The following is a 14,100-nucleotide window of genomic DNA, read 5'->3' on the forward strand; positions in this document are numbered from 1 at the left end:
GAGGCTCGCTAGCTAGCTGGCTATCTATTAGTTATACGGCTGTCTAGCTAGCTACCTGTCTATTTATTAGCTATCTGACTGGCTCGCTAGGAATCTAGCTGGCTATCTATTAGTTATACGGCTGTCTAGCTAGCTAGCTGTCTATATATTAGCTATCTAGCTGGCTATCTATTAGGTATATGGCTGCATAGCTAGCTACCTGTCTATTTATTAGCTATCTGGCTGGCTCGCTAGGAATCTAGCTGGCTATCTATTAGTTATACGGCTGTCTAGCTAGCTAGCTGTCAATCTATTAGTTATCTATTAGCCATCTGGCTGGCTTGCTAGTGATCTAGCTGTCTATCTAATAGTTGTACGGCTGTCTAGCTAGCTAGCTGTCCAGCTATTAGCTATCTGACTGGCCTGCTAGCTATCTAGCTGGCTATCTATTAGTTATACGGCTGTCTAGCTACTTAGGTGTCTATCTATTGACTATCTATTAGTTAGCTAGCTAGCTTTCTATCTATTTGAGTTACTTCCGGTTTGAGTGAACGCTGGCGCGTGTGGTTGCCGCTGCTCACCCACAGAACAAAACTTATCCTGCGACTGGAAAGTGACCTTGAGAGTTTTGAAAGGCGCTTAGAAATGAAATGTATTATTATTATTAATATTTTTATTATTATTACAACACAAGAAAGTAAAGGAGTGGTGGTTTGGGGAGGGGGTCATGGGAGGGGGGGGGGGGTCAAAACCAAAACAAGCGCAGCGTGCCATCAAACGAAAGCAGGCCTTTGAACGCCGTCGCGGCACGATAATAAGCACCCCCGCACGCTCGTAATCACCGGTTGCGTTCTCCGGGGGGGCGGGGGTGCAGGTGTGGATTGTGCGAAGAGGTCAAAGGGCAGCGTTCGGAATCCCCCAAATGAAATCATATCAGCATGTGACTCTGACACCTGCGCTCGGAATGCAAATACAGGGAACATCCGACTTACGACCCGCTCTACTTACGACCGCCCGTACTTACGACCACCACCTCCAGACCCAATTTTTAACATTGTAATTCTACACCTAGCACCGCAACACGCTAGCAGGCCGTCAACGCGTACGACATTTTTGGCCAGCCAGCCAGCATGTCACACACTCGCGCAGCAATCGACCGCGTGATGGCACCGGAGGCGGCGAGTTTGCGCGTCATTTCGCCTCCGAGTCTCTCGTCAACATTTGGAATGGATTTCGACTTACGACCGTTTTTGGTCGCAAGTGGGATGTTACCTGTAAACGCAAGCAGGCTGGGGGAGGGGCAGGGGGGGTTCTGATGTAGACGCCGTCGCCGCGTGCAACTACGGACGCCATTTTTTTTCAACCCCTGAAGCCAATGAAAAACCCCCGCAAGCGATCTGGTAAAAGGATTGTCAAAGAGGCGGTTGACCCCCCCCCCCCCCCCCCCACCCACGCGGATCCCCCCCCCCCACCGTAGCTTGAAATACTTTGCGCTAATACCTCGCTCCACATGGCAGCAGTTAGGCCCAGATGGCCCAGCCTCTAATTTCAAGCGGGAAGGTTGTCATTAGCAAGACTCCAAAATGAAAAAAAGCCTCAAAAAAAAAAAAAAGCCGCCCCGCTTTTTGCCGCCTCCGACATCAAAGATGGCGTAAATCACGCCAAAAGGCGAGCACGCCACCCCCCCCCCTTTTTTTTTTGTGCCGGAAGGCTTATTAATATGAGCTGATATCGGAAAAGGGGGGGGGGGCAAAATTAGCATCTAAACCAGCATTCGGTTGTTCAATGCTCCATTTTGTAAAACAGGGAAAGCAATCGAGTTGTCTGATCAAAATGTGACGATTTAGCGCTTTTTAGTTGATCTAGCTAGCTAGCTAGCTACCTGGCTAACTATCTATTTGCTATCTATTAGCTATCTTGCTGACTAGCTAGCTATCTAGGTAGCTATCTATTAGCAGTGTGGCTATCTAGCTAGCTAGCTATTAGCTAGTTAGTTAGCTCTCTATCTATTTGAGTTACTTCTGGGTTAAGTGAACGCTGGCACGTGTGGCTGCCGCTGTTCACCCCATAAAAACTGATCTTGTGACTGTAAAGTGTCCTTGCGAGTTTTGAAAGGCGCTCATAAATGACATTTATTATTATTATTTATTATTATTGATAATAATATTATTCATATTATTATTATTTCAAATTGCTGCTGTGGACCAATAAATAAATAAATAAATAGGTGATACCGGTGGAAGTGAAGAAACCTTTTCATCGATGGACCACTCATGTACCACTGAAAGCTTACACAGATGGATAAATAAATAAAGGTTTTCTGATTATTATTATTATTATTATTATTATTATTATTATTATTATTATTATAACGACTTTATTACACAGTGCAGTTTAGTTCTTCCATGACAATCCAATAGCACATTTATTATAAATAAAATAAGGTCTATTTTGTGTAGTTTTAAGGCTTATTTAGGAGAAAATTATATTTTATGGGGACCCGGGAACGGATTATTCTCATTTTTAATGGTTTCTTATGGGAAATGAATGTTTGAAAGACAAACTTTTCACCTTGCACACACTTTCTGGGAACCAATTACATCATATATAATAATACAATTATGTGGCGGGCCAGATTGGCCCCCGGGCCTTGACACTTGTGATATAAGGGATTACCCAGCGAGCTGAATAGAAAGAGAACTAGATAGCTTGTTCGATTGCTAGCTAGCTCGATAGATAAGCATGGAATTTCCCAAGTTTTATTTGCTTTGGCGGGCCGAATAAAATGAAGTGGCGGGCCAGATTTAGCCCCCGGGCCTTAATTTGGACACCTGCGATCTAAACAATGTTTCGTAAGCAGGTGGGCGGAGCCATCGGTGGCGCTCACAAGCCGGCGACGTTTAACCGCCGATCGGTCCGGGCACGGCGAGCCCGAGGCGTCCGTGCCCCCCCCCTTCAATTTTGCTGCTTTAGACGGCAAATTTCTCCATTGTGGGACTATTCAAAGCTTTCTGATTCTGACTTTGAAGGCATTTAGGGGGGGGGGGGTTGCCAACTGAGTCCCAACGACTTTAGGGACCCGATACCAGTGGAAATTTTCGAACTTGAACAGCACTTAGTTAGCATTAATTGACTAAAATTTAGTGAGGGCAGGTTGCATCTCCGACGCTTTTGGGAAAAACGGGGTCACCCAAACGCCACAACAAGACAAGTTTGTCCGTCGCGGAGAAGAAGAAAGAAGCTATCTCGGCAAAGTGAGACAAAGTTTGACGAAAGAGAAGCAAAAAAAAAAGGAGAGACAACAAACGGCGGAAGGACTCACCGGTGTCCGAGTGCGAGAGCGACGCGGAAGACGACAAGAAGAAGGCGGCCAGGAGCAGTGAGGCGGCGGCGGTCCACGGGTCCATCGTCCCGGTAAGGGAGGCGAAGCGAGGCCGGGGGAGACGCGCTTGGCTCTCGCGCTCCACTCTGAGACTTCGCCGGCGGACACTTGTGGGACTAGAGGGCGTCGCGGAGGGATCCCGGGTGGGGGGCGGACCACGTGACAGGAAACCCGGACGAACGAACGCTATCAACCTGCAGCGGAGGGGCGGGGTGGGGGCGTGGCTAAGACGGGCTAGGGCGGGGCCGCGGAAAGGTTAGTCAAGTGTAAAATGTCAAGAAGAGTGCTTGTTTGGACTAGTGGATGGGAATTCCGGCTCCTTTCAGACAGCCGGTTCTTTTGGCTCGGCTCACTAAAAAGACCCGGCTCTTTTGGCTCCCAAATGGCTCCTCAGTTTGTTTATTTTTTTTTTGTTGCTTAAATTAATTAACTACCAAAAATCATATAAAATGATGTGAAAAACGAATTACTCGTGTAAAAAATACACTATGTCAAATATTTATTTATTTATTTATATTTATTTATTTATTTATTATTATTTATATGGCTTGATTTATATGTGCACAGTAGCGATAGGAATTCCGGCTCGGCTCACTAAAAAGATCCGGCTCTTTTGGCTCGCAAATGGCTCCTCATTTCTTTTTTGTTGCATAAATTAATTAGCTACCAAAAATCATACAAAATGATGTGAAAAACGAATTACTCGTGTAAAAAAAATACACTATATCAAATATTAGTTAGTTATAGTGATGGGAATTCCGGCTCCTTTCACAGAGCCGGTTCTTTTGGCTCGGCTCACTAAAAATATTCGACTCTTTTGGCTCTCAAAAGGCTCCTCAGTTTTTTTTTTGTTGCTTAAATTAATGAAATCCCAAAAATCATGTAAAATTACGTGAAAAACAACTTTCTCATGTAAAAAAAAAATACACTATATCAAATATTTTTATTTATATGGCTTTATTTATATGTGCGCAGAGTTAGCGGATGCTAACTTTCACTTTCCCTGTGGTTACTCTGGTCTGATGATCAGCTGTCACTCATTTGCTTCTCATATTAATAATGCTATCATACCAACTAGTAACAAATATAATAATTGAATAATAATAACAACAGCATAATGTAATAACATTTCTCCACCTGTCTACCCTAATAGTGATGTGTCATTCGTGAACGATTCGGTTAGTAGAGTCGGCTCTCTTCATTCACTTCAGAGCTCGTAACAAGGAGCCGGACATGGGAGCCTACTGTTTTTTTTATCCTCTATTCCCCGCCGCCAGTCTTTGGTTAAAGCCGCACGTGATTGGTCGATATCCATGGTAGAGGAGGGAGGGGAGAATTACATACACACGCAGCAATGAGGAGAAGGGGTGGGGGTTTGGATAGACAGGTGGACAAATGTTATTACATTATGCTGTTATTATGATTCAATTATTATATTTTTTACTAGTTGGTATGAGAGCATTATTAATATGAAAAGCAAACGAGTGACAGCTGATCATCAGATCAGAGTAACCACAGCGAAAGGGAATGTTAGCATCCACTAACTCTGTGCACATAGAAATCAAGTCATATAAATTTGATATAGTGTGTTTTTTTACACGAGTAATTCGTTTTTCATTTAATTGTACATGATTTTTGGTAATTAATTTAGAGCAAATACAACAAAAAAAATCCGAGGAGCCATTTGGGAGCCAAAAGAGCCGGATCTTTTTAGTGAGCCGATCCAAAAGAAACCAGCTCTCTGAAAGGAACTGGAATTCCCATCAGTATAACTAACTAATATTTGATATAGTGTATTTTTTTTACACGAGTAATTCGTTTTTCACATCATTTTATATGATTTTTGGTAGTTAATTAATTTAAGCAACAACAAAAAAAAAAAAAAAAAACTGAGGAGCCATTTGGGAGCCAAAAGAGTCGGATCTTTTTCACGAGCCGAGCCAAAAAATAACGGCTCTCTGAAAAAAGACGGAATTCCCATCAGTATAACTAACTAATACTTGATATAGTGTATTTTTTTTACACAAGTAATTCGTTTTTCATTTAATTGTACATGATTTTTGGTAGTTAATTAATTTACAGCAAATACAAAAAAAAAATCTGAGGAGCCATTTGGGAGCCAAAAGAGCCGGATCTTTTTAGTGAGCCGATCCAAAAGAACCAGCTCTATGAAAGGAACTGGAATTCCCATCAGTATAACTAACTAATATTTGATATAGTGTATTTTTTTTTACACGAGTAATTCGTTTTTCACATCATTTTATATGATTTTTGGTAGTTAATGAATTTAAGCAACAACAAAAAAAACAAAAACTGAGGAGCCATTTGGGAGCCAAAAGAGCCGGATATTTTTAGTGAGCCGATCCAAAAGAACCAGCTCTCTGAAAGGAACTGGAATTCCCATCAGTATAACTAACTAATATTTGATATAGTGTATTTTTTTACACAAGTAATTCGCTTTTTCACATCATTTTATATGATTTTTGGTCGTTAATTAATTTAAGCAAAAAGCCCCCCCTCCCACATCCCCCTCCCTCCTCTACCACGGATCTCGACCAATCACGTGTGGCTTTAACCGAAGACTGGAGGTGGGGAAAAGAGGACAAAAAAGTCGGCTCCCATTCCCTCTCCGTTCACTTATTACACATCACTATCGTGAAGTGTAATAAGTCAAACCGAGTGCTTGTTTGGACCAGTCGCTCACAACCGCCCTCCAGTCAGTCAGCCCAAGGCACATATTTGACATTCGAAAAAGCCCCCCACCACCACCTCATTAACTTTGAATGTATTTTTGCCAACCACAGTCCACCGTGGGTTTTTTTTTCTCCCGCCATTTTGCCACTGACGATTCCCCAACACCTTCCGTGTGCCCCCCCAGACGGATCAAACACAAAAATGTTTGCGCTGGGAATAGAAAATCCCCAATCTGTTTCCTGAGAGCAACCGCCTCGGCGTCCATTTTGGGTCATTAGCGGGCATCCATTTTGAGTCATTAGCGGGCCGAAAGGCGAGGCCGCGCCTGGTGGTTTCGCGTCTTTTGTTTGCCGTCGAGTCTGACATGCGTGTACGGTTCGTAGGCGCGGGATAATTGCCGAAAAGCGTTTGATGGCGGCCTCGCCTGTCACGACACGCAGGGTGGACCGGTCTGCTCCGCCTTGGATGTCAATTTGGGAGTCGACGGCCAACGCCGTGTCAAAATGGACACGCCGCCGTTGCTGCTTGACTAAAACAACAATAAAAGGACGCACATGTTGTTTACGAAACCAAATGGAGTTTGTTTTTCATGAATGTTGCCATCTCGCTAGCTAGAAAGCTCTCTATCTAGCTAGCTAGAGAGCTTTCTATATAGCTAGCTAGACAGCTCTCTATCCTAGCTAGCTATAAAGCTCGTTACCTCGCCAGCTAGAAAGCTCGCTAGCTAGAAAGCTCTCTATCCTGGCGTGCTAGAAAGCTCCCGATCCGGCTAGCTATAAAGCTTTCTACCTAGCTAGCTAGAAAGCGCTCTACCTAGCTACCAAAAAAAAAGCTATCTAGCTAGCTAGAAAGGTCTCTATCCTAGCTAGCTAGAAAGCTCTCTATCCTGGCTAGCTCGAGAACTCTCTATCCTGGCGTGCTAGAAAGCTCCCGATCTGGCTAGCTATAAAGCTCTCTCCCTAGCTAGCTAGAAAGCTCTCTACCTAGCTAGCAAAAAAGCTATCTAGCTAGCTAGAAAGGTCTCTACGTAGCTAGGCTGGAAAGGTCTCTACCTAGCTAGGGTAGAAAGCTCCCGATCCGGCTAGCTATAAAGCTCTCTACCTAGCTAGCAAAAAAGCTATATAGCTAGTGAGAAAGGTCTCTACGTAGCTAGGCTAGAAAGCTCTCTACCTAGCTAGGCTACAAAGCTCCCGATCCGGCTAGCTATAAAGCTCTCTACCTAGCTAGCTAGAAAGCTCTCTACCTAGCTAGCAAAAAAAGCTATCTAGCTAGCTAGAAAGGTCTCTACGTAGCTAGGCTAGAAAGCTCTCTAACTAGCTAGGCTAGAAAGCTCCCGATCCGGCTAGCTATAAAGCTCTCTACCTAGCTAGCTAGAAAGCTCTCTACCTAGCTAGCAAAAAAGCTATCTAGCTAGCCAGAAAGGTCTCTACGTAGCTAGGCTAGAAAGCTCCCTATCCGGCTAGCTATAAAGCTCCCTATCTAGCTAGCTAGAAAGCTCTCTATCCGGCTAGCGAGAAAGCTCTCTAAGTAGTTAGCTAGAAATCTCTCTACCGAGCTAGCAAGAAAGCTATCTAGGTAGCTAGAAATATCTCTATGTCGCTAGCTAGAAAGCTCTCTATCCGGCTAGCTAGAAAGATATCTCATTCGAGAAGGGATTGAAAACAAACAAAATGGCGCTTGAAGGTCAAACAAGGCCTTGTTCGTCAATCAAGTCGTTCAAGGTGCCCTCATTACTTTGATGAGGGAGCGTCCAAGAAAAAAACTAAACTGGTCCCGCACCGTCGACGTCATCGAAGTGACAAATGGCGCCCCCTGCTGTTTCCCTGCCGCAAAAAAGCACAAAAAAAACCTCAGTTTTCCAAGTTTGCTTTTGCAACGGCGGAAGACCTTGAAATGATGACGTCACTTTTATGTGGCTCACATTGGAGACATTTCGAATTCACAGATGCAAAGTGATGAAAGGAAGGGAAAAGAAGAAGTAGAAAAACTAAATCTAGGAGATGCTGTAAAGGCAGCCACACTCACGCCGCCATCTTGAAGTAAAAAAAAAACAACCATTTATATTTGCTCCGCGCTCACGTTTATAGCTTCAAAAGCTCAAAATGATCTTCCCGCAGCAAGCTGGATAGCTAGCTTCCTAGCTAGCTAGGTAGAGAGCTTTCTAGCTAGCTAGAAAGAGAGCCTAGCTAGCTAGCTAGGTACAGAGCTTTCTCGCTAGCTCGGTAGAGAGCTTTCTAGCTAGCTAGGTAAGGAGCTTTCTAGCTAGCTAGGCACAGAGCTTTCTCGCTAGCTCGGTAGAGAGCTTTCTAGCTAGCTAGGTAAGGAGCTTTCTAGCTAGCTAGCTCGAGAGGTTTCTTGCTAGCTGGATAGAGAGCTTTTTAGCCTATCTAACTAGGCTATAGAGCACCCTAGCTAGCTAGGTAGAGGGCTTTCTAGCTAGCTAGGTCGGATAGAGAGCGCTCTCGCTAGCTAGGTAGAGATAGATAGATAGATAGATAGATAGATAGATAGATAGATAGATAGATAGATAGATAGATAGATAGATAGATAGATAGATAGATAGATAGATAGATAGATAGATAGATAGATAGATAGATAGATAGATAGATGTAAAGTGATACCTCGGCTTACGAACTTAATTGGTTCCCAGAAAGTGTAAGGCAAAAAGTGTGTATTCCAAACATTAATTTCCCATAGGAAACCATTCAAATGAGAATAATCCGTTCCCATTTCCCCACAAAACATATTTTTCCTACGAAATAAGCCTTAAAACTACACAGAATAGACCTTATTTTATGTATAATAAATGTGCTATTGTATTGTAATCCAAGAAATGAACTGTACTGTATAATAAAGTCATTTTATTGACCTTTGTGATGGTCGTTGATGTAATTGGTTCCCAGTAAGTGAAAAGTTCGTCTGGCTAACATTTATTTCCTATAAGAAAGCATTAAAATGAGAAGAATACGTTCCCAGGTCCCCTCCTGGTGCGGGTTATTTGTGGAGCCTGATCGATGGGCTATATTAACCTTGCAGTCTACACTCTGCCTTTGAACTATCAATAAAGTTGAAACGAGTCCAAATTTTACTGTTTTCTTGAGGCGCTTTTCTCAAAGAGAAAAAATCCCCCCAAAAAAGCAGACAAGCAGAAACAGATCGCATTTCCCGACTGCGACTTGATTCATTAGCTTAATTGGAATCCGTCAGGCTCGTCAGAAAAGAGGCGCTGGCGGCGCTCAACCGACACTCAAACACCAAAGACGGCAATTTGGATTCCACACGTGAGGCAAATCCCAACAGTCTAAAAGAAAAGACCAAAAAAAAAAAGTCCTGAGTTGCAAATTTGAGTTTTTTTGTGTGTGGAGGCGGGAACAGCGACACCCAAGAGAGCAGGATGCATTGTGGGAAAAATAATCAACATCAGTCATCACTAATATTAACAACAATAATAATAATAATACATTTCATTTCTAAGCGCCTTTCAAAACTCTCAAGGTCACTTTATAGTCACAGGTTATTTTTTTTCTGTGGGTAAGCAGCGGTAGCCACATGCATCAGCGTTCGCTCAACCCGGAAGTAACTCAAATAGATAGAAAGCTAGCTAGCTAATAGATAGCCAATAGATAGCTAATAGATAGACAGCTAGCTAAGTAGCCGTAAAGCTAATAGATGGCCAGCTAGATAGCTAGCAAGCCAACCGGATAGCTAATAGACACCAAATAGATAGCCAGCTAGGTAGCTAGCTATATAGCCAGCTGGGTAATAATAATAATAATAATAATAATAATAATAATAATAATAATAATAATAATAAATAATAATAATACGTGCCTTTCAAAACTCTCAAAGTCAATTTTACAGTCACGGGAATAGATGGAAAGCTAGCTAGTTAGCTAATAGATAGCCAGCTATCTATCCAGCCAGACAGCTAAATAGCCGAATAGCCAGCCAGCTAGATATCCAGCCAGCCAATAGATAGCAAACAGCTAGATAGCTAATAGATAACTAATAGATAGCCAGTTAATCATCCATCCAACTAAACAGCCAAATAGCTAGCTAGCTAGCTAGTTAGCCAGCAAGACAGTTAATAGACAGCAAATAGCCAGCTAGATAGCTAATATATAGTTAATACATAGCCAGCTATATCGCCAGCAAGCCAGCTAAATAGCCAAATAACTAGCTAGCTAGATAGCCAGACAGCTAATAGATAGAAAATAGCTACCTATCTTGTAATATTTTAACCTAACAGGAGAAACACAAGAAAAGCAACATTTATAGCTAGTTAATAGCTAGCTAGCTAGCTAGCTAGCTAGATAGATAGATAGATAGATAGATAGATAGATAGATAGATAGATAGATAGATAGAGATAGCTAATAGCTAGACAGCTAATAGATAGAACATAGCTACCTAGCTTGTATTTTTTTAAACTAACAGGAGAAAAACAATAAAAGCAACATTAATCGTTAGTTACTAGCTAGCTAGCTAGATAGCTGTCCAGCTACACTGGGATTCGTTCAGGTTTTTTTGGGGATTGGATTAGCCTTTATTCGTATCGCCGTGGAGAAATTTACATTTCACAGCATCGAAGTGATGAAAGAAAGAGGAATGGAAAGGAAGAAGTAGAAAAACAAAATACAGGAGCTGCTGTAAAGTCAGCCACTCTCTCGGCGCCATCTTGAAGTCAAAAACAAAAAAATTAATGAACTCACAAATACAAATAAGCACTTTCTGCACCCCCTTTGTTGTATGAAGCAGTTGTAGATGAAAGAGGAAAGCGTCCTTTTCACCAGTGGATCAAGGACATCATGTTGGAATGTGCACGTTTGCTATATACAAGCTAAATGTTGAAAGCAAACACCAAGCTGTAGCATCCGTTGACCAAAAGAGATATTCTCACATCTCCTGTCCCACTGTCAATCCGCTTCAATTCCAAGCCGCGACCGTTCCTCAAGCCACGCCTCCATCAAGCCACACACTGTCCAACCGCAGGGACCTTTTCGGGCGGTGAAAATGCTGCCCGTGACAGGCGCCAAAAAGATGTGTTCCACGTGAGGTTTGTTCTTGTGCGTTTTCCTGTTTTATTTCCCCTCTTTCAAAGTACAGAGATACCTCAGCTTACGAACGCTTCAGCTTACGAACTTTTCGCCTTACGAACGTTAAATTTGCGAGAATCTAATCTTGGCATACAAACGAGTTTTTTCGGCAAACGAACCAAACCACACGGAGCGCCACGGCGGATGGCGGACTAGTTTTCCACACCCCCTTTCTTTGAGTGCAGACATGGTTTGTTATCGAGTGGAGTACTTTTAGTCATTATGGGAGCGAAAAAGACCCCAGCACAGGCTCGTGTTAAGCCGAAGAGGACACCAAAGAAAATGACGAAGGAGATCATCGAAAAACACCAACAAGGTGTGCGTTTGTGTGACTTAGCGTCCCAGTATGCTAAGTTGCTACGTGTGGCTAAGGGTGTTTCCGTGTTGTCGAAGCAACGGTCTCAGGCAATAGAAGAGGTTGAAAAACCTCTGATGATTTGGATGAACGAAAAGCAGCGAGCAGGGGACAGTGTGAGTGAGGGTATTAACGCCGAGAAGGCACGGTAAGGCAACTTCAAGCCATCACCGACCATCACAAAGGTCAATAAAACGACTTTATTATACAGTACAGTTTATTTATTTCATTACAATGCAGTAGAATATTTATAATACGTAAAACAAGGTCTATTTTGTGTAGTTTTAAGGCTTATTTAGTCAAAAATGATGTTTCATAGGGACCGGGGAACGGATTATTCTCAATGTAATAGTTTCTTATGGGAAATAAATGTTTGGAAGATGAACTTTTGGCCTTACACACACTTTCGGGGAACCAATTAAGTTGGTGAGCTGAGGCATCACTGTATGTGTCAATTTCACTTGGCAGTGATACTTGACAGCTTGTGTATTTTTTTGTGTTTGTCTACTTCTTCCTTACCTTTCCGTTTAATTTCAATACTTTGCTGCTGTGAAATGTGAATTTCTCCACTGCGAGACTAATAAAGGTACATCCAATCCAACGTTCTATCTTGTCAACGTCACTTTTGGCAGGCATTGATGTCTACTTGTTATTTGGTAGCTAGAGAGAGAGAGCTAGCGAGATAGATAGAAGGATAGCTAGATAGATAAAGAGCTAGCTAGATAGATAGATGTAGGGCTAGCTAGCTAGATAGAGCTAGCTAGATAGAGCTAGATAGCTATAGAGAGAGCGAGCTAGCTAGAGAGACTTACTAGCTAGCGAGACAGCTAGCTAGATTGATAGGTAGCTAGCTAGAGAGAGCTAGCACTAAATGATAATAATAATTCATTTCATTGCCAGCCAGCTAGATAGTGAATAGATAGCTAGCTACATAGCTATCTACCCCCCCACCCTCCATCTCACTTGACATTTCTGTGGTGAGGCTTGTCCAAACCTGCATCTGAAACCCTGCATGAGGGAAGCGGCGCTGGCGATGCAGCACGTCGTCGGCTACGTGGCTAACACCCCACCCCCACCCCCCATTTTATGTGTGAGATATGCTGACAAAAGGGGGGTTTCCGAGTGCGACTTGCAGGTCCGGGCCGCGCCGGGCTATCAGATGCGCAGGTGGAATGCGGCGCTCTTTGTCGGCACAACATGAAGGCTGGCGGCGGGTGAGGAAACGGGTGGGAAAGGCCCCGCAGCCAGCCGGCGGGCGGATAACAACCCCCATCACGTTTTCCGGCAGGCAATCCATCATTCTCCAAAGACGCTTTTTGCTTCGCCGCTTGGGGGAGTTCACCCGACGCCCTTTTGGGGGAGTCACAAAAAACTGTGCGCTGACTTGGCTGGGGGGCAAACAGAGCCTGGTTTCATTTGGATGTAAAAAAAATGGCGCTGCTGCCGCACCTTGGTGGATCACGGCTTTTCAGTCAGTACAGTGTAAGCTATCTATAAGATAGCTAGCGATCTATCTATTAGTTATCAATTGGCTAGCTAGCTTTGTATCTATTTGAGTAACCTCCTGTTAGATATATAGCTGTATAGCCATCTATCTAGCTATCTATTAGCTAGCTACCTTTCTATCTATTTGATTTACTATTCTTCTAGTAGCCAAAATGGAACTGTATAGTGCCACTTAGCAATTTTTTTTGACGACGATACTAGTGCAGCGTGTTCTACCGGAAACAAATTCCTTGTGTGTTCTACATACTTGGCAATAAAGATGATTCTGATTCTGATTCTTCTGAAATTGTAAATGAAAACGGACCATTTCTTACCCCAAAATGGCGGCCGGGCAGGGAGCCGTTTTTGGTTTGCTTTGACGTTTTCTTTTGACAGACACACAATGTTTGTTGTTGGTCGTGCGAACCCGGAGCATTTTGTGTACTCAGAAACACCCAGAAACCCGATGAAGCCCACCACAGGTTAGAAAAAGGAAAAACAGTCAAAATATTTCTCTTAAAATATTAAATAAAGGGGGACCATTTCTTACCCCAAAATGGCGGCCGGGCAGGGAGCCGTTTTTTGGTTGCTTTGACGTTTTCTTTTGACAGACACACAATGTTTGTTGTTGGTCGTGCGAACCCGGAGCATTTTGTGTACTCAGAAACACCCAGAAACCCGATGAAGCCCACCACAGGGTAGAAAAAGGAAAAACAGTCAAAATATTTCTCTTAAAATATTAGATAAAGGGGGACCATTTCTTACCCCAAAATGGCGGCCGGGCAGGGAGCCGTTTTTTGGTTGCTTTGACGGTTTCTTTTGACAGACACACAATGTTTGTTGTTGGTCGTGTGTTGTTAACTATTTTCAGCGTTTTTTGTTTTTAATGGGGTGTTTTTGTTTCATTTTTAACCGACATAAACCACCGGAATGATTAAATGTTTAGTATTTTTTAAGCAAACCCGAATCGTAAATCACAGAAATTCTACGTTCAATTTGTAGCGTAACGTCACTTCGAAGGGGGAAAAAATACGCAGGCGAGAGTCGATCTGCCGTAACTCCCATGATGCATCGCGGCAACCCCACGACGCATGCGCACTTGCATCTCCGC

The 14,100-nt window shown here is 43.0% G+C and overlaps 1 protein-coding gene across 2 annotated transcripts in view; it reads right to left on the reverse strand.

The window, feature by feature from the left end:
- The window catches only part of kremen1 (kringle containing transmembrane protein 1), a 33,965-nt gene extending 30,168 nt beyond the window's left edge, over positions 1-3,797 (reverse strand). Inside the window, exon 1 of one of the 2 annotated variants that reach the window (XM_088995273.1) lies at positions 3,302-3,797. In XM_088995273.1, the coding sequence (XP_088851399.1) occupies positions 3,302-3,386 (85 nt within the window). In that variant the 5' untranslated portion in view covers positions 3,387-3,797. The remainder of the gene's footprint in view (positions 1-3,301) is intronic. The other variant, XM_088995274.1, reaches the window with a different exon arrangement.
- Between the last annotated feature and the right edge of the window lie 10,303 nt (positions 3,798-14,100).

The sequence above is a fragment of the Hippocampus bargibanti genome, linkage group LG04 (genome assembly GCF_051943395.1).
Source record: "Hippocampus bargibanti isolate YZ-2025 linkage group LG04, ASM5194339v1, whole genome shotgun sequence".
Taxonomy (NCBI): domain Eukaryota; kingdom Metazoa; phylum Chordata; class Actinopteri; order Syngnathiformes; family Syngnathidae; genus Hippocampus; species Hippocampus bargibanti.